General features: G+C 34.6%; 1 protein-coding gene across 1 annotated transcript in view; it reads right to left on the bottom strand.

Moving 5' to 3' along the window:
- Positions 1-1,436: 1,436 nt before the first annotated feature.
- The window catches only part of LOC145768875 (uncharacterized), a 66,245-nt gene continuing 48,716 nt past the window's right edge, over positions 1,437-18,965 (bottom strand). The window contains exons 64-86 of the mRNA XM_082580481.1: positions 18,489-18,663; positions 17,686-17,910; positions 17,102-17,292; positions 16,679-16,798; positions 16,220-16,348; positions 14,975-15,175; positions 14,239-14,425; positions 12,251-12,374; positions 11,813-11,936; positions 11,370-11,565; positions 11,082-11,247; positions 9,797-9,932; positions 9,515-9,623; positions 9,188-9,370; positions 8,312-8,464; positions 7,899-8,212; positions 7,382-7,610; positions 4,192-7,187; positions 3,788-3,868; positions 3,206-3,343; positions 2,661-2,712; positions 2,193-2,357; positions 1,437-2,029 (exon numbers count right to left, since the gene is read on the bottom strand). Coding sequence (XP_082436607.1) covers positions 1,875-2,029; positions 2,193-2,357; positions 2,661-2,712; positions 3,206-3,343; positions 3,788-3,868; positions 4,192-7,187; positions 7,382-7,610; positions 7,899-8,212; positions 8,312-8,464; positions 9,188-9,370; positions 9,515-9,623; positions 9,797-9,932; positions 11,082-11,247; positions 11,370-11,565; positions 11,813-11,936; positions 12,251-12,374; positions 14,239-14,425; positions 14,975-15,175; positions 16,220-16,348; positions 16,679-16,798; positions 17,102-17,292; positions 17,686-17,910; positions 18,489-18,663 — 6,549 coding nt within the window. The 3' untranslated portion in view covers positions 1,437-1,874. The remainder of the gene's footprint in view (positions 2,030-2,192; positions 2,358-2,660; positions 2,713-3,205; positions 3,344-3,787; positions 3,869-4,191; positions 7,188-7,381; positions 7,611-7,898; positions 8,213-8,311; positions 8,465-9,187; positions 9,371-9,514; positions 9,624-9,796; positions 9,933-11,081; positions 11,248-11,369; positions 11,566-11,812; positions 11,937-12,250; positions 12,375-14,238; positions 14,426-14,974; positions 15,176-16,219; positions 16,349-16,678; positions 16,799-17,101; positions 17,293-17,685; positions 17,911-18,488; positions 18,664-18,965) is intronic.

The raw sequence follows: 18,965 nt of genomic DNA, 5'->3' as shown, positions 1-18,965 counted from the left end.
GCTCTCTTCAGTTATAATTGTTTAGTCTAGGTTGGTCTGACAAACACTTGCTGTAACCAAGCCTAATGTTCATTGTCACATGTTCCGAGAAATAGGAAGTTTGTCAGCTGATGTGGGATAAAAAGTTTATTGATATGCAAAATTAGAATAATGAATATAGGCTAGACTTCTAGAGGAAGGGAAGATAATTTGATACATTTTTTACATTTTTGCCTGTTGACTGAAAAATCCGTGACACAAACTATTGACTTTATACATAAATGAAAATCTGATCCTTTACACACTTTTTAAAAACATATTTACCACTCTATTTTGTTTTAATTTGAAATGTTAAAAACGTCAATGAAATGTATCAATTTGTTTTTCACGAAACGTAAATTGATACACCGGAAGGTAATTTGATACAGTAAAGCTAATACAGAAATCCCCTTTGACAGCAAAGCAATAAATGAAAATTTAATATGTGATTGGCGTGCTTGGGTGCAAAAATGACTGTTGTGGCCCATGTGTGCGGCAAAGCTTCTGCTGCATAATGGACATGGGAAGGATGATTTTCTGGAGTTCTTATTCAAGGTTCGGGGCTTACGTTGCTCTCGTCACAAACACAATTCCACTTAATGATAGTATTTTCTACTAAGCTTTTCGTACGTTGTTGCAAGGGGTGTATCAAATTACCTTCCGTATCTAATTAACTTCATTTTTCTGTTTGCTTAGTATGATATCCCATTAATTCAAGGGGAAAATTTCTTCATCAAATGGATTGCGGCTTCTTTGCAAACTATAAAGGCTATAAGAAGACAATGAAACTGTGGTACAGACAATTTATACAGCTACATTAATGTTGTTTGTACTCTACCGACCATAGTTTGGATGAGGTTATGAAATCAATGGAACAAAAAAATAGTCGCCTGTGTAGCTGAGTGGTGAGAGCACTGGTTCGATGCTCGAAAAGACGCAGTGGACGCCACTAAACTGCAGTGGTTGTGTTTTTGGCAGGACATTTGTTGACATGTTTGAAGGTACACTCGGGACTAGCTAAACTAACAAAACAAATATACATCACTTTGATGGAATCCTTTAATGAAGAGTTTATTTAAATCATGTTCGTCTGTTTTTTGGTGATTGTTTTCAAAATAACATTTTGTTTTGCCCAAATATCACTAAGTTCAAGGACATTTAGCTTCTGCTCTTTGGGTTAAATCTTTATAGAAAATTCTTTTGAATAAACAAATTCTAAAATTGTCATTGTACACAGTTAATAAAAGAAATTTATGTTTCGTAGCCAATATTGCACTTCACCTTATAGGCTATACTGTATATACTGTAGATGCAATAGCGTTACATAGAGCTAAAAGCACTAAAGCTATTCTCTATTAGTTATTATGGCATTGCTTTGCAAGGATTTTCTAAATTACACAAAAAAACATACTGCAACATAGAATGCATTCTTTTATTGATAAGTCACACACACATGCATCGAACAAAGGTTTATATTGGAACTTCAAGAAGAGTGATAAAAAGAAAATACAACAGAATAAGCGTGAGTTGATATCTTGCTGGTTTAAGTGGAGGATCTACATTTTTATTTATCCATTCCATTAAACACGTTTCAGTGTTTTCAAATCTTTTCAAATATAAAGATGCATACAAATTTATTACACACATATTGAGAGCAGTATGTACAGACTGAAGTAATATTACAGGCAAGTCTCACAATGGGCCGCATGTTTAGTCCGTCTTTAAGTCGGATAAAAGCTACAAATGTGGCTCGCTGATTTAATACAAACATAAAATAATAATTGAAAAACGTCGTCATAGTTCGCGATATAGCATGGCAGCCGTCACCTTGCAGGCATTGATATTTACGAAAGAGCTTAGAAAGTTGGCACTGTGGGAGAGTTGCAGTCAAACTCCATACACTCACAAGCCACGACTACATGATGTTCATGGGTTCGTCTTTTACTGTCGTCACAATACATTTCAAATTCTCGCTTGAAGCTCAATGCAGGTTGACAGCAGCGGCACACTCCTGAAAATAAAAAAAGTGATAATATTTTAATACGGAATATCCCAAATTAAATTTAACAAAATTGTTCACCAATTGTTTTGAAAGAAGTTGAAAAGATGTTTTTATGATTTTGAAGAGGACAAAGTTGTTAAGTCAAAGCAATCTCTGTAAGTCGTTTGCTTACCTTCAACTTGACCAGTATCTTCATCCACCATGTGAGAAGTTGGACAGGCTCCAACACAGTACGCAACATCAACCAGCTCATCTGTCCAGCATCTATGTTCTTCGATAGTTGCGTTCAAAGTCACTTTTTTCAATTTCTTTTCACAAGGGAACGGTAGAATTTCGCCTAAAAAAACAACAAAGAAAAGTTGAACTTGACATGCATTTCTACAAATTTATCTTTTCAAGGTTCATAATTGAACCCTCAGCCTGTAAAAATTTTATTGTTACGTTCGTGTTACTATAACTAGTTTTAACAACAAATTAGATTATTTTGATGATTTGAAATGTTGATGATTGAAGCAAAAAGAATTTCCTAACGTGAGATATAAAAATTGTCATAGTAACACGAATCTGCATTCTGCACGCTGATAGTACAACTGCTTTCAGTTACTGTAACCAAAGCAAGCTTTTCCAAGATTATACTTACAGTATCTGCAACAGTGTTGTGTGCTTTCATTTGTTGCAACTCTTCCACCCCTCTGCGAAGTATATAATTAATTAATTTTACTTGCTAACATAACAAACACAGATTCCAATACCAACATACCAATGGGCAAAAAACGTTTTATGAATAATGATCTTGAAAAGACTAATTATAACTTAGGCAACAAAGTAGATAACTAAGAATGCAAGTTGAAAGGTGTCATTCATAATTTCCATTTCTCGAACAAATTAAGCCAATAAAACATAGCTTTGACATGCTTTTTGAGCTGAAAGTTTATTTGTAATTGGCTATGAAAGACATCTTTCTACTATTACTCAACTACAATCTTTAAATGCTTATTTTTTGCTGTAGTTTTTTGAAACTATAAGATAAGACATTATAGTAACTTTTTGAAATGCAATTATAAGTATGTATTTGTCAAATCAACTCAATTTCATTGTCCATGTTTGCACATTTCATTTCTCCGTAGCAGACAAGTAATGACCAAGTTACTTTCAACTTAATACTTTTATCTAAACATCTCTTACAATGATGCAATCAGTTGCGTTGAATGGGGCGCATTCATATTTGTCTTTGGTCACCACTTCAGGACACTGGGTGTCATCGTTCAAGACACACATACTTGTCGAACAGACATCTCCCTTTGTCGTCCAGCTATTGTTTACCTTTAACAGAAAATAATGTATCAAAAACGTCCAAAGACTTTTTAGAATGGCCTCTCGTAACAACTTTTAATAGCAGTTTTATTTCTGCGGGAGTAGAGTTATCTAATCATAAGTGTAAAGGTTCTCAAGAAACAATCCATTTAAACCACAAGTGTTAATAAAGTTAAAGTAAGCAAGATGATGTATTAAAGCAGTATTTTAAACTTGAGAGTCAAATAGCTGTAATTGTTTGTTTCTTTTTTAAAAATTTAAACAAATAGTACGTATGCATTATCACAAATTTATGAACGATCATACTGTACAATGAATTCATTTAACACTATAAACCGCGAGTTCCATTGTCAGTCACCAATCTATGAAACTGCAATTAATATTTCATTTAAAGCTGAAATATTTGTTTTATTGAAAAAGTATTAACAGGTAGGCTGCTTCCCTTAAACTTACCGGAATAACAGCTTTTTCTACAACGCATTTTTCGCAAATGCAGTTGAATTCTGGGCAACACGGGTCATCTGGGTTTGGTACCTTTATAATACAAAAAGAAAGGTTGTTTAAACACAACAGGAAAGTGCTTTTATGCTAAAAAACCTTATTTTTTTAATTTACAACCTCAATTCAAAACATTAGATTACTACATGAAAGGAGTTTATCATAGCTTGTATTTGTTGTAAAAAAGGTGTGTGGCTTACATTAAAAAAACAAGCGTTTACCAAAGTGTTGCATCGCACGTGGCGTTAACAATCATGATCCGAAAGAAAAAACCTTCAAGATTTTGAAGCACAATGCAAAGTAGTGAAACGATTGGCTTATTACAGAAAAACTGAGCGCGGAATGAGTAATCGACTTACTCTTTCTGTTCTGTATCCAGGCGAGCAGGTGAAGTTGTACCACTTCTCACATGAATCAGACAAAATCATGTCAGGCAAACAGGTGCAGTTTGTATAAACTGGACAGCATGAATCGTCTTTGGTACCGGTTAGTGTCGACGTTTCGTGAGCAGAGCATTCTTCTCGTATACAGTGAGATGTATCATTTTGACATATTTGTCTCCATTTTGGACAACATTCTTGATTTGGATTCTCTTCGATTGTGAAAGGAACAATTTTGTGATACGGCTTCGGTTTTGGCATTTCACCTGAGAAGCCGGAAGAGCATGGATTGCACTTACACTCGTATGTTGGACAGCAGGTGATACCATCAGATGGAACCTCAACAGCACTTTCGTATTCAACGTGACAATGTTTTGCTTCGTAATTTTCACGTGATTCACAAGAGTCTCTTTCATTAGATTGCTCTTTAAGGAGGAAGCATGACGAGTTGTCGTTACCCTCTCGTATATCAGTGCAAACTTCAGTATAATTGCAATTACTTTCATCTACTGATTGAATGGTTGAACCACGTTCAACTACTACAGTGCCGTCTTCATATACACAAGCAGTACAAATAATGTGCCACTGTGGACAACATTTCTGGTTTGGATTCTCCTCTTCAGTGAAAGGCACAAGTGTTTCATAGGACTTCGGTGTTGGTTTTTTAATTTCTGGGTTGCATGTGTTGCACTTACACTCGTATTTGGCGCAACAGGTCTTGTCGTCAGATGGAATTTCGACAGCACTTTCGTATTCGCTGCAGAGTTCTGCTTCGTAATTTTCAATTTTTATGCAGGAATCTATTTGATTTGATTCTTGTTTCATTTGATAACAGGAAGAGCTGTCGTTTCCTTCTCGTTCATTGCTGCAAACTTTGGTGTAATTACAATTACTTTCATCGATCGAATGAATGACTGATCCAAGTTCAACTGCAGTTCCGTTTTCCAAAAGACATGATGTGCAAATGATGTGCCACTGTGGACAACACTTCTGGTTTGGATTCTCCTCTTCTGTGAAAGGCACAAGTTTTTGATAGGGTTTCAATTTCGGTATTTCAACTACGTAATCCGGTGGGCATGTGTTGCACTTACACTCGTATTTGGCGCAACAGGTCTTGTCGTCTGATGGAACTTCGTCAGCACTTTCGTATTCGCTGCAATGTTCTGCTTCGTAGTCCTCAATTTTCTCGCAAGAATCTTTTTGATTTGTTTCTTGTTTCATTTGATAACAGGAAGAGCTGTCGTTTCCTTCTCGTTCATTACTGCAAACTTCAGTGTAATTACAATTGCTGTCATCGATCGAATGAATGACTGATCCAGGTTCAACTGCAGTTCCGTTTTCCAAAAGACACGATGTGCAAGTGATACGCCACTGTGGACAACACTTCTGGTTTGGATTTTCCTCTTCTGTGAAAGGCACAAGTTTTTCGTGTGACTTCAGTGTTGGTTTTTTAATTTCGGAAGTGCATGTGTTGCACTTACACTCGTAATTGGCGCAACAAATCTTGTCGTCAGATGGAACTTCGTCAGCACTTTCGTATTCGCTGCAATGTTCTGCTTCGTAGTCCTCAATTTTCTCGCAAGAATCTTTTTGATTTGTTTCTTGTTTCATTTGATAACAGGAAGAGCTGTCGTTTCCTTCTCGTTCATTACTGCAAACTTCAGTGTAATTACAATTGCTTTCATCGATCGAATGAATGACTGATCCAGGTTCAACTGCAGTTCCGTTTTCCAAAAGACACGATGTGCAAATAATGTGCCATTGTGGACAACACTTCTGGTTTGGATTTTCCTCTTCTGTGAAAGACACAAGTTTTTCGTGTGACTTCAGTGTTGGTTTTTTAATTTCGGGAGTGCATGTATTGCACTTACACTCGTATTTGGCGCAACAGGTCTTGTTGTCAGATGGAACTTCGTCAGCACTTTCGTATTCGCTGCAATGTTCTGCTTCGTAGTCCTCAATTTTTTCGCAAGAATCTCTTTGATTTGTTTCTTGTTTCATTTGATAACAGGAAGAGCTGTCGTTTCCTTCTCGTTCATTGCTGCAAACTTTGGTATAGTTACAATTACTTTCATCGATCGAACGAATGACTGATCCAAGTTCAACTGCAGTTCCGTTTTCCAAAAGACACGATGTGCAAGTGATATGCCACTGTGGACAACACTTCTGATTTGGATTTTCCTCTTCTGTGAAAGGCACAAGTTCTTGATAGGGTTCTATTTTCGGTATTTCATCTACGTAATCCGGTGGGCACTCATTGCAACAGCACTCATATTCTGTACAGCAAGTATCTGGGTCTGGGTGAGTGGAGTTATATGTTTTGTTACACGCATGTTGGTAAAGTCCACATGCTGGCGGAAGTTCACAATGGTCAGTTTTGTTCAAAACAGAACATGACTCTGTCTCTTCGCATGTATACGTTACTGGGCAGCCATCTTCATCTACCTCGTTCCAAGAAAACTCGATTGGATAGGAGATGCCTGTTGCTGGGGACTTACATTCGTCGCATGGTGTGCATATATATCGTATACATCCACACACAGTTGTTTCCACTTTCCGTTGTTTTTTCTCACAAGTTACGTCATCTGGAGCTTGATCTTCACAGTCTGTGCACTCGCAAGTGACGTTTCTACAGCATCGGTCAAATTTAGAATAGTTGATAGGAGTAGTAGATTTTGGCTCATATGGATCTTCGCAAAGCTTTTCTAAAAACTTCAGTGATCCGCAAAATGCATTAATCATTCTTGTGTCGTCACAGACGCATTTAGTTTTTGGTTCACACTTTGAAGTAACATCATCCAAATGAACAAGAATTTCTCCAGGCACAGAGCAATATGAGGGCTGGTTAACTGTGCATTCTTCTTTGTATGTTGCGCAGCATTCTGATTCAGAATTGTTTCTCACTAAATTACAGCAAAATTCAGTTTCGGGTTTGTTTGGGCAAATAGTTTCCAATTTAGTAGGAGAAGAACACTCTGCAAAAGAACGTACAGTTAAATTAACATAATCTCCAGCATAACACTTCTTTTGTGTGTTTAACTAAACTTGTTCCAAAGAGTAAAAATCAAAATTGCTTGGAAGGATATTGCTTGTTGTAATTCTATTTGACATATTTTTTGCGTGTATATCAAAATACGTAATTGCCAAAGCCGCCATTTTGTCAACTTACCACATGCAAAAGTGTCACAGCACCCTTCTGTTGAATTTATCACCACTTCCTCTCCCAGTCCACATTTCACTGAATCTTTTCCGATACATTTTTCTCTTGGGTCGTTGTGTATTCTACGAGAATAACAACCTCTCACGTCGTGGCCGTTTGGATCTTCATCTTCTTTTATATCAGTACATGTGTAGATCACCGGGCAATCACCAATATTCTCAACCCATTCTTTTCCACGCTAAATCGAAACGTTAATTATGTGTTGTTAATTGTTAAATACTATTCCATCATTTTGTGCTTTGAAAACGTATTTCTGGCTGTTGAATGAAATTTCTAGTTAAAAGTAAAGGTTCTTCTGAAACCATTTATATGCTTTGTTGTAGAATTGTTGTAGACAGGTAGCCTGCTAGGCTGCTACTGATGCGTATGCAATAATGTTTTTTATTACTGCAGCTTGGAGTAATATGTGCTTTTTACCATTTTCAAACCAACATAAACTAACATAATTATAATTTTTTTGCCTTACCTCGACATTAGTTCGGTTTGGTAAGAAGCAAACATCACATTCAATTGATGGACAACAAACATCACTGTCCTCACTGCTTGATAAGCGATATCCAGGAGGTACGTTTTCAGTTGTCCATTTTGTGCCTTCGCATTGCTTTTCAACGCATTGGTAAACCGCACAGCAGTTGTCACATTCGTCAGATGAGTTTGAGACTGGAGTAGAAACTTCAATCGCTGTGAAGCATTCCCCACAGCTCGGCGGTTCAGGGCATAGGTCGGTGTTGCAAACACATTCCACGCTGATCGGGCATCCACATTCGTCCTGTCCCGTTGCTGCAGTGAATAGGAAGAGATGAAATAATCTCAATTAGATTTATATTGAACATTTGGTAATATCAAGCCAAAAAACACATTAAAATTCTAAGTTCTTACATTTAGCATGACAACCCAACAGCGAAGTGCAGTTGAATGTAGCTGAGCAATTGTCACATGGCACGCATATTTTCCTGCTGCATGGTGGATCGGTGTATTCGGCCCGCAGTGGATATTCACAAACCAAATCGTCATTTGGTGGATAACAACATTCTGTAATCGAAAAAAGTACATTTATTATGTTATATCAATAATATGTTCACTGGCTAATGGCCATGTTGCAAAACTATTTTATTCTACTGAATATCAATAGTTGAAAGCAAAACATTTGCTTACACATGCAAGCGGGCATGTGATTTAATTTTGAAACAGACACTGTTATTGTTTTTCTGAATCCACATTTTAATCAGATATGGCATAATCGCTTGATAAAAAAGACCCATCAAAATTTTTTACGACAAGCTTATGAAATGTTTGAATTCAACACTGCAAATTTGTAAATTTTTTCCTGCATAAGTTTTTAATACTTTACCAGCAATTCTACCATCGCAAGCCATTTGTACAAATACTGCTCTATCCTACATAAAAAGCGAACGCATGACCGAAAAAAAGTTTTGGTTTTGACATAACTTACTGTAACAAGATATCTCATTCACCTGCAAAGTTAACTTTCAAATATCAACTTTGTTTGAAAAGCACTCTTTTAGAAAAATCACATTCCAAATTCTGTTTTCTTTTATTTCTTAGCCATGGGCTGTATCCAAGGAGGGTGATGGGGGATTGGGGGTGATCGCCCCCACTTATTGGAGTGGTTTGGAATGACTAAGACGATTTTAGCCCACTGTCTAAAAATCCCCCCCCAAATTCTAAAAATGGATAGAGCCCCTGCTCTTAGCTATATTTGCATCAAAAATTTTCTAATTAATTTTAACGTACCTTCAGTTTCAGGAATGCATTCATGTGAAGTTGTGTTTCTGGGAACGTATCCATCTTTGCAGAAACATCCACCAGTTTCTCCGGTGATGGTGCATTTGTCAAACTCGTCCTTGTTTTCACAAGTTTTTCTAGCTTCGCATTCAGTGATACATTCCTTGTAGATGAGATCACCAGGACATTGAACTAAAAATAAATTAAAAATATAATTATTTTATCTTTATAGTAGTGGTAATATATTGTAAAGTGAGTAGTTGAAAAACTTTGCAAATTTTTATCATTTTTTAGTGAATTTTGAAAACATCTGCATCGATGCAACGATGCAGTTACCTGATGGAAGTTGGCAATCTAATCCTTCTCTCCATTTTAGACAAACTCCGGTTGTTTGTTGGCATTGCATGGCAAAAGTTGCGATTGCTGTAGAGTTGCAAACTTCACACTACAAATAAAATATTCACAGAGCATTAAAATTTTCAAAATAAGTAAACTGTAAAACAGGTGACAACTTTAGTAGTAAATTTGTAGTTTTCTATAATTGAAATTTCTCCGTTAAATTTAAAAAGTCAATGCTAGTGTAGTTTTGTTCTCATAAAAAACAAATCATCACTCTACCTGGCCAAGAATATCCGCGTCGTAATGGCAAAATTCTATTGTTGTTGTAATGTCTAAGTGCTCTTTACATTCGCTGAATATGTCATTGTATATGGCCTCGCATGGATCGTCCTCGCATTGGGGTGTCTTACACTTCCTGAAACACACAGAAAAATGAAGCACAAAAAAAATCAACGACAAAAATATTGAACTATTGTAGATGATAAATTTGGTTTTAAATTAAGTTTTTATGTTTTTTCTCAAATTATCTAAAGAAAAATAAAAGAAAAATAAAAGAAAAATATCTAAAAAAAAATTATCTAACTAAAGTAAACACAAGTCTAAGTTTTTAACTCTTTTAAACCCTAGAACTACCGAAAAATCATTACCTACCTAGAAAGACCGCACAGGTCAATTTACCGATAGATAAGGGTATAGCACTATTTTCAAACGTTCTCGAGACAAATTTACCCGTTTGTAATTGATAACAGAAATAATGATAGGGCTGACATCAAATGAGTGTGGTCATTCAATATACAGTAGCAATATCAGAAAAAAAGTTAACAAAAACCTAAACTCCAAAACTAATGGAAACTCGATATACCTAGAACGACTCCATCGATCAATCGACCGGTAAGTAAGCAGATAAACAAAACTTTTTTGTAGATGTTTCCGAAACAAATTATTTGATTGGGAAGAAAAACCAAGCCTATGCCCAGATATTTTGTCAAATAAGTTTGATTATTCTATATCTACAAGAACAATTTTATCTAATACTTGCACTTACCGGTCAACCGACCAGTGTGGTATAGTTCTAAATATATTTACAATTTTTTCGATGGTGTTTGAGTGTATAGTGTTAAAAGAGCAGCATTATTATGTTCAAAGAGCAGCATTAACATCAGCCAAATATATGCTTATTTACGAAAAATATCGCACAAAATAAATGCCGTACCGGTCAATTAACCAGTATGGTAGTTCAAGGGTTAAAAAGAAATAATGACAAACATGATTAGAAAGTTTTTTGCACAAAAATAAAATCAACCAAATCACAATTATTTCAGGAAGCATTTTAGTTTATTAATTATTGTGTATGATTGAATACTATTGTGTATTGATGTACCATAACATAACTCTTTAGTTAGCTTTTTACTTTTGAAAAGATTTCAACTTAAAGCAGTTAAGAAGATTGGCTTCGTCTTATCGTCGACTTAATCTAAATCTTCTACCACTGAACCTGAATGCGATAACATGATTCCTTACTCAGAATCTTATTTTTAAGCATTTTCCATTTCATCTTACTTACTCTTGTTCAGGATAACAATCACACGTTTTGTTTTCCGGATCACATCTGTAACACTTTTGTTCGCTAATGTCTTCCACTTCCCAGTCGTAGCCGAAGTCAGTGGGATGCTCTATCATGCTTCCATTCTTCCCTTCAAAGTCATCATCTTGGTCGTACGTGCAGGTTCCTTGAAAATTAACATAAAATAGTTGATTATTCAGATTGACACGCCAAAGTGCTCATGATTTCAATTAGTTGAATGTGGTACTGCAAGTTGCAAATCAGCATTTTATCAAACCAGAACTGTACCGCATAATCCAACACTTTGGTTGTAGAATGAACTTGGTTGAACGCTGATTAAAACGGCCGGAAGTCTGATAGCGAAATAAGAAAGATCCAGTTTGATTTCGTCAATGGTGAGATAGACAAACGCTCCTCTCGTGGTGATTTTAATTCCAGATCCAGACCATGGAAGTTTTGTTTGTAGAGTATCATTGATAAATATCTGAAAGTAAACATGTATTGAATAAGTCCTCGTGGCATCTCTCCTCCACTTGCATTTGTCGGTCTAACAAGTTTTTTTTTCAGCTAAATACGTATTGGTTACTTTTGTATAATTCCATATGCAATAATTCCATTGCAATAATTCCATACTGTACACTTCAAATAAAACTATTTGTTCGTGCATAGCTCATGTTTGGATATTACTAACAGGCGCCATGCATAGCCAATCGATCCATTTTGAGACTTACCAATGAGCTTATGCTGTCCTCGTTTTCTCTGACGAGTTTCACAACAGTGTCATCCCACTGCACAACTACACCGCTCAAACAGGTTCCTCTCAAGTTTGGCAAGTTTTGGCAAACGTAGTTGTCGCTGAATTACAACATATTGCAAATTAAACCACACTGCTAAAAGCATTTAACGTTTGAATGGGTTAGGTTAGTTAGAAGGATATGAAACAAACTTTCAGCAGTTGATATATTTTGACATCCGTTTCCGTTAAATATTTTGGTATACTCTGTTAATAGCGAAAATGAAACCAAAGGAAGAATACGATAGGCGTTTGAGTTCATAAATCAAATCATATAACATAAATTTGATAGTCAATTTTTAAACAGATAAAATTACTTGAAAGAGATGATTTCAAAACTTTTTTTTACAATATTTGCATCAGCATTTCGGTTCACCTGTAAATGTGTAAGCGATCATTATCTTTGAACTTCACCAGTGTGTAGGTGCATTCTCCTTGGAATGTGTACCCTTTTCCATCGAAGGTCGAGTAATGGGGATCACCAAACACCATGCAATCACCTGAATACAGTTTCATGAATCTTAATTAAAACTATTATTGCAAAAGGTAAAAATTGTGACATATTTACAATATTTAGTTTACTCAGTATTCATGCTTCACGTGCTTTATAAGAAAAGTATATTTTCAGTTTTTGTGGATTATTTACAAACTATTTTCTAAATCTAACGCTATGCAATGCTCAAAAACAAAAAACTATAATACCATACTCTCCCAAAGCTATAGGCTACATATCTACGATTTCTGTAAATATTTCGATAGCATGATAGTAAATTGACCACAAAAGAAATTTTGTTTTGCAATGTGTTGAATATACTCTGAATTATTTACGATTTTTTTTTATGGGTTAAAATACTATGACTCAGTCAAGTAGGTAGTATCTGGTGAGTGCTAGCGTAGGAGCAACGTTCAGAAAGGAACTAAGATGGTCGATCAATTGAGCTGTGTTGAAAGACAGGCTTGAACAAGATAATTATGGTGAATAAAAAAATGTCAGTAACCTCTCAAGCACATGTAGCTCCACACAAAGTGAAATTCGCATGACTTTTGACTCTTTTTTTTATTTCTTTAAAATGTAATGTCTATAAAGACATTATTAAAACTAACTACAGACAGTGGCCAGTATTTCGATCTTAAGGGTCTCTTCAGTGTAGTAAAATAAAAGTAGAAAGTTGTCTTGAAGTTTTGAGATGATGGTTTCTAAGAATGATTTTAATAAGCAAATGAGAATTGATTTAATTTCATTTTCTGATGCCAATTAAAAAGTGTGATTTTTTGAAAAAGCTGTGCTAAGCAATGATTGGAATTTGTTAAAAATAAAAACTTGAGAAAAAGACAGGAATTTGTCATCAAACTAACATATAACAAAAATCTGAGATGGATATAAAATACAGGAAATTGGATACTAGTGGCACATATAAGTATTTAGATTTAAATGAAAATGAAAGCGTGCACCAACAAACATCAATAAGATTGGCCCATGATACAAGAGAAGGATATACAGAGTATACAAGCTTATATGCATAAATCAAAAAGTAAATAAAAAAATAACAGTCACCTCTCAAGTACATGTAGCTCCACACAAAGAGACATTTGCATGACTTTTGACTCTTTTTTTTATTTCTTTACAATTAAAATCTAAAAAGACATTTTTAAAAGTAACTACGAACAGTGGCCAGTGTTTCGATTTTACGATCTCTTTAGCGTAGTAAAATGAAAGTAGAAAGTTGTGTTGAAGTTTTGAGATGATGATTTCCAAGAGTGATTTTTAATAAGCCAATGAATTGATTTATTTTTTTATTTCAGACTCCAGCTCATTATTTTATTCACTTATTTTATTTACAATATTTTATTCACTTATTTGCATTATTTTATTTCACTTATTCAGCTTATCTTTTTATTCACTTTTTGATTTATGCATAGCAGCTTGTATGTTCTGTGGATCCTTCTCTTGTATCATGGGCCAATCCTATAGATGTTTGCTGGTGCACCCTTTCATTTTTTTTTTTTTAATAATATGCTTTGAAAAAATATGATCATGAGTACGCTTAACAATTCTAAACTTGACATAATTTTGAAAATTTTCAATTTTATTTGTTTTCGAAGAAAATTATTGTATTGCCAGTAAAATTCAAGAGCGCACTGAATTCATCCTTATTTAATATTTTGAGTACATATAGATTTTAACTTGCATTATCGATATGTTACAATTAAGTCGTCATCCGAGGTACTTTGCTTAGAGGAACTTTATTTCAATCTTAGAGAAACGCGTATATCTGCCATTGCCTAATTCACATGCAATTCCAGGAATCAGCACATGCATACAGTACACCAAATAGTCTTAATAGCTGCAACTACTGCACATACAGCGGCATTCCTGTAAGGTGCAGCATCGATCATCTGGATTAGGAACGTTGATCACGTCTCCTTGTGGACATTTGAGCTCTTCACGAACAGGACAATCAGGTCCTGTGACTGTTGTAGTACAGCCGTCTGAGTTGCAAGTACATACTTTTGTGGAACAATAGTTATCATCTGTCCATTCCACGCCCTCCTGAAGAAAAAATAATATTTTGTTATGTATTATAAAATCAAATTCTAGCAAATTAGAAGATGGAATGGTGACAAAAACTTTATAGTACTCAACCCAACTTAAAGTAGTCAATAGTGCAGTCCATTTTGTTCGAATGTGCACAGTGCTTATCAGGTTTGAATGTGTACTGTGTACTGTGTAGGCTTTCAAGCAGGTGGGTTGAAAACTAAAATATTTCGGTCTAAGAAATGGTTTGTCATTATGCCCACGACACGAAAACGAAGTAGATTGCTGTGCAAAATATTGATACAGATAGCATTTTAAAAGTATGATCATCTGACTACAAATTTTGTTTTTATAAAATTAATGTTTAAGGGTGTTTAAAACAAAATTAACCCTAAAAAATGTGATATGGGTTTCGTATTGTTTTTACACTTTTTAATTTTCTTGAAAGAGTGTAGTTACAATAAAAAAATTAGATTTTGGCTACTTTTAAGGACTTTTAATTATGAAAAAAGAAATAACTACATGAAATTACACAAGCAAAAAAACAGAATGAGTGACACATACTTTGTGGCATCCACTTGCATCTTTACACAATGGCACGCATTTTGATACGTTGCAGCAGGCGTCGCTCTTCTCCGCATCATGCACCAATTGGTGGCAAGGCTCGGTACACTCAGTAATTTCCTCTGGACAATGATCTCGACGATTATGTTGAACTCGACTGACTGGACATCCGTTGCTTGTGTCGTTTGACTCGACGCATTCCTGGCAAAAATGAAAGTATAGCTTGCTGATTGACGCTGGTATTACTGTGGCACACAAGCATTACAATGCACAGTAAACTACTTCAATGTTTATTAAACTATCCAGTAAATCTTAATTCTTTTTTTTTTATTCACACGTGATATTTCAGCACCAAATCTATGTCTTCAAAATTTTTTGATCTTGAATCTAGACAGTCATTTTTATTTGACACTAGACATTTTCATTGTTTTTCAGGGCCAGTCAATTTCGCATTGAATGTAATTCGAGAAAAGAAAAATATAGGTTAAAAATTAAATAAATAATAAATTAATTAAATAAATATAGGTTAAAGATTCTATTTGAATAAGACCTTCTGATGATCCGTTAGGTGAAACAATTTGTAAAGGCTTCAGATAGTAATAACTACAATTGATTTAATTCGCTCTGCTTTGCCTTTTTGCTTGGCATTGAGCACTTTTTGTAGTATTAATAGTTTTCATTGTTTTAGGTTAAAAATTACACGATTTTAAATACAGTGTGCTGTTCTGATGCAACTAATCCAATATACAGTAGGCTACATGGAGCTTCAAAAAATAAGATGGAAATGTTTATTTTTGAAATTTTAATACGTAGGCTAACTATAACACTGAAAAAAGGCTTACAATGGTGAAATTTCAAGTATTTTTTTTTGACTTACGAAAACTGTAAATTAAACAAAAAAATACCAAAACAGTTATCATTTGTAAAATGTGTGAATGAGTGTCCTTAAAAAAGTAGAACTATGCTTCTAGTAGAAATTTTTTTTTAGCACTTTATGAAATTACATTTAATTGGCGTTTTAAACATTACTGTAATGTAAGTTCATCCCAAAATTTGCATTCTATTATTCAACTTTTTCGAGTTCCCTTAACATCTTGCACGTATTCTGGGACTAGAAATAAAAGGTCACTTACTCGATCGTCTGGCATGTTTAAAAAAACAACGCCAACCCGTCGAAATACCCACAATGCAAAAGTTACCATAAAAACAGATTTGACAAAATAGAAAAAAAAAAAACAAGTTTACCATCGTTACGCATTCTTTGTCAGCGGTGGCCATCCAGGTAGTATTGGTCTCATGTGGGTTGTTGTCGGCATCAAGGCATTTATTGCACTCACATATGAAGTCGTCACAGCATTCATTCAGGGCTCCAACCTGTAGCAACAACAAAGATATGTTGAAAATTGCTTCTTTAATTTTTTTATTTATTTTATAGCAGCATAAAAATTCATAACATTATAAGACTTTACATGGCTGTAGGTGTGACTAAGTTAGGTTTGACGGTAGAGCGACTAGGGAAGTGATAAATTTCACTTTCCGTTTTAAATTTTCTAATAAAGACCTTTAAAAAAATTGCACTTTTTTATACTTATTTCTGTCAAAACCAGTTTCTTTTATTTTCTTTCTATTACAAACAACAATGTGTATTTTGCTTTAACTTTGCAAATTGCAAATACATTAAGATACTGTAAGTACAAGTCTCACTTTCGTTTTTTCTTCATTGATCTTGCAAGTCAAGTTTGCATCTGCACAGTGCTGGACTAAGTCAGAACTGCAAGCGCATTTGTATTTTGGGCAGCAAGGATCTGATTCTTTCACAAGAACCTGCAAAATTATTTTACCAAAAAATTTAGGGTTAACGTTGGCACAGAATTACACTATTCTGCTGCACGCTAGGAGTATACATTGTGATTTAGTATTGCTTCGATTTGAATTTAAATAACTTCTTGATCTCGCAAAGCACAGTACCAACTTTTACAACGTTTGCAAAATACAAAAAATGATCAATTTTACTGGATAAGTAAAAATTCACCATGCCTTAAAATTAACAATCTTCTTTCAGTTAGGCTACTAACTGGAAGTAAGCAACGCATAACTTATCGCTCATCACAATTTAGGTGCGATTACCTTTCGTTCCCACTTCTGACAAACAGTTGTGTCAAGAATGCATTTCTTGAGAACGCATTCGTATTTGGCACAACATGTGTCGTCAGCACATCTTGTATCAGGGGAGGTGATGTTGGAAGATGGAGATACTTCCTGTGGTTCTTCGCATGGATTACTGCAACTTGGCTCCAGACAAGAGGATGGATCGCATTCTAAAATTGAGGTTTATGATAAACAATGTTACTGTGTATCACAATCGTCTTAATGTTCCATATATTACTGGGATGGTAATTATTCAAATCTACGTTGATATGTTCTCAATTTTTATTTTTATAGAAAGGTAATATCTGTATTGCTGTTTATGTCGTTTTCAAACTTACACCTGGTTGTTGAAGATTTAGAGTTCAGAGAATGTGAGTTGGGAAGGCATCTGCATTGCTGACTCTCAGAAACACGAGTATGATTTTCATACATACAAGCAACGTTACTTAGTTTTTAAGTTATTTCTTAAAAGTTTTATAACGGAAAATTTTCATTTTAAAGCGTCTCCAAGTATTTGGGTTGCCAAAATGTCATGAGTAAAGTGCACTATAAATCAAACTTACCACATGTTTCTTCCAAGATACAATCACACACTCCTCTGTTGGTGTTGCGACATCCTTCATTCAAGCAGATGCTGCTCTCATCCAGGCAACCACTTCTGTCCATATCGTCAGGGTTTGGACACGTGCAGTTGAACTCTTTACATTCCAATGATCCCTCAGTCAACAGATTTGTTTCCAAAACTTTCGGATAATCACATTCCGGTTCCTCTTGAGAATCCTTGCAAGCTAAGTCAAACCATAATAGTTAACTTTCAATAAAAAACTAGCATTGGTATGGCTCAAGAAAATGGTCAAGGTGTTAAAAATGAGATTTCACGAAATGAGAAAAAACTGTTTCATATGAATGCAAGTGAGATGTTTTAAAAGGTTACTTGGAGTTAAATTAACATCGATTTTGCAAAAATTGTCTTACTGAAGCAAGTTCGTTTGTCGCAAAAGAACACAACATAAACTAGCTGTTTTATTGACAAAAACGTTTAATCGACTTGCTTTTTTGACTGTCTAATATGCATCTTTGTTGCTTTTTTTTCTTTAAGCAAATGTTGTATGGGTGCAATATGATTATCTGTATTGACATTTTTTTCATATTTTGCATGTAAACGTTTAACAGTTAAGTTCTTATATTAACGAATGTATTATTTATTTTATTGACTACAAATTTAATTTAATTTTAATATAAAATTGACGATTACAAAAGCACATTTTATTTTATTTTTTGCAGTTTTATTCTGCCGTTTTTTGCTAGATTTAGCTTTTTCTATTCAACTTAAAAACTTATATGCTTAATGTTAACATTAACTCACTGCAGTTGTACGTAGTGCAACATGGTCCTTTTGTAGCGTTCAACTGTCCAAAATACGGACAAGTTGGCACTGGTTCGTCGGAACAAATAGCAGTTCTGTTTATTATAAAGCTTTCGTCACCATCAGACGTGCAAGTGTGAATATAACAGCCTTCGGTTTCCGATTCCCCTTCATCCTAAAATAAATATACGTATTGTAAATATCATCTAGTAAACATGATTTAAAGCTCGTCACATCATAAAATTATATTTGTTATAGTTTTATATTTCTACAACACTTAACAACCGAACAAAACAGCCTCTTTTTAAAGTTTTTTTTTTTGTCATTTTCAATATCACATCCATATCAGAAGAGAAGAAAAGATTTGATTCTTGCTACAAATGTCTGTGTTTTTTTTTTAATTCATCATTGAGACGTTTCACTATGAAATTAAACAAAATTGTTTGGATTATGTCGTAACAAACACAATAGAACGGT

This window comes from Aplidium turbinatum, chromosome 4, assembly GCF_918807975.1.
Source record: "Aplidium turbinatum chromosome 4, kaAplTurb1.1, whole genome shotgun sequence".
NCBI lineage: Eukaryota > Metazoa > Chordata > Ascidiacea > Aplousobranchia > Polyclinidae > Aplidium > Aplidium turbinatum.
This window is presented reverse-complemented; position numbering and strand designations above follow the sequence as displayed.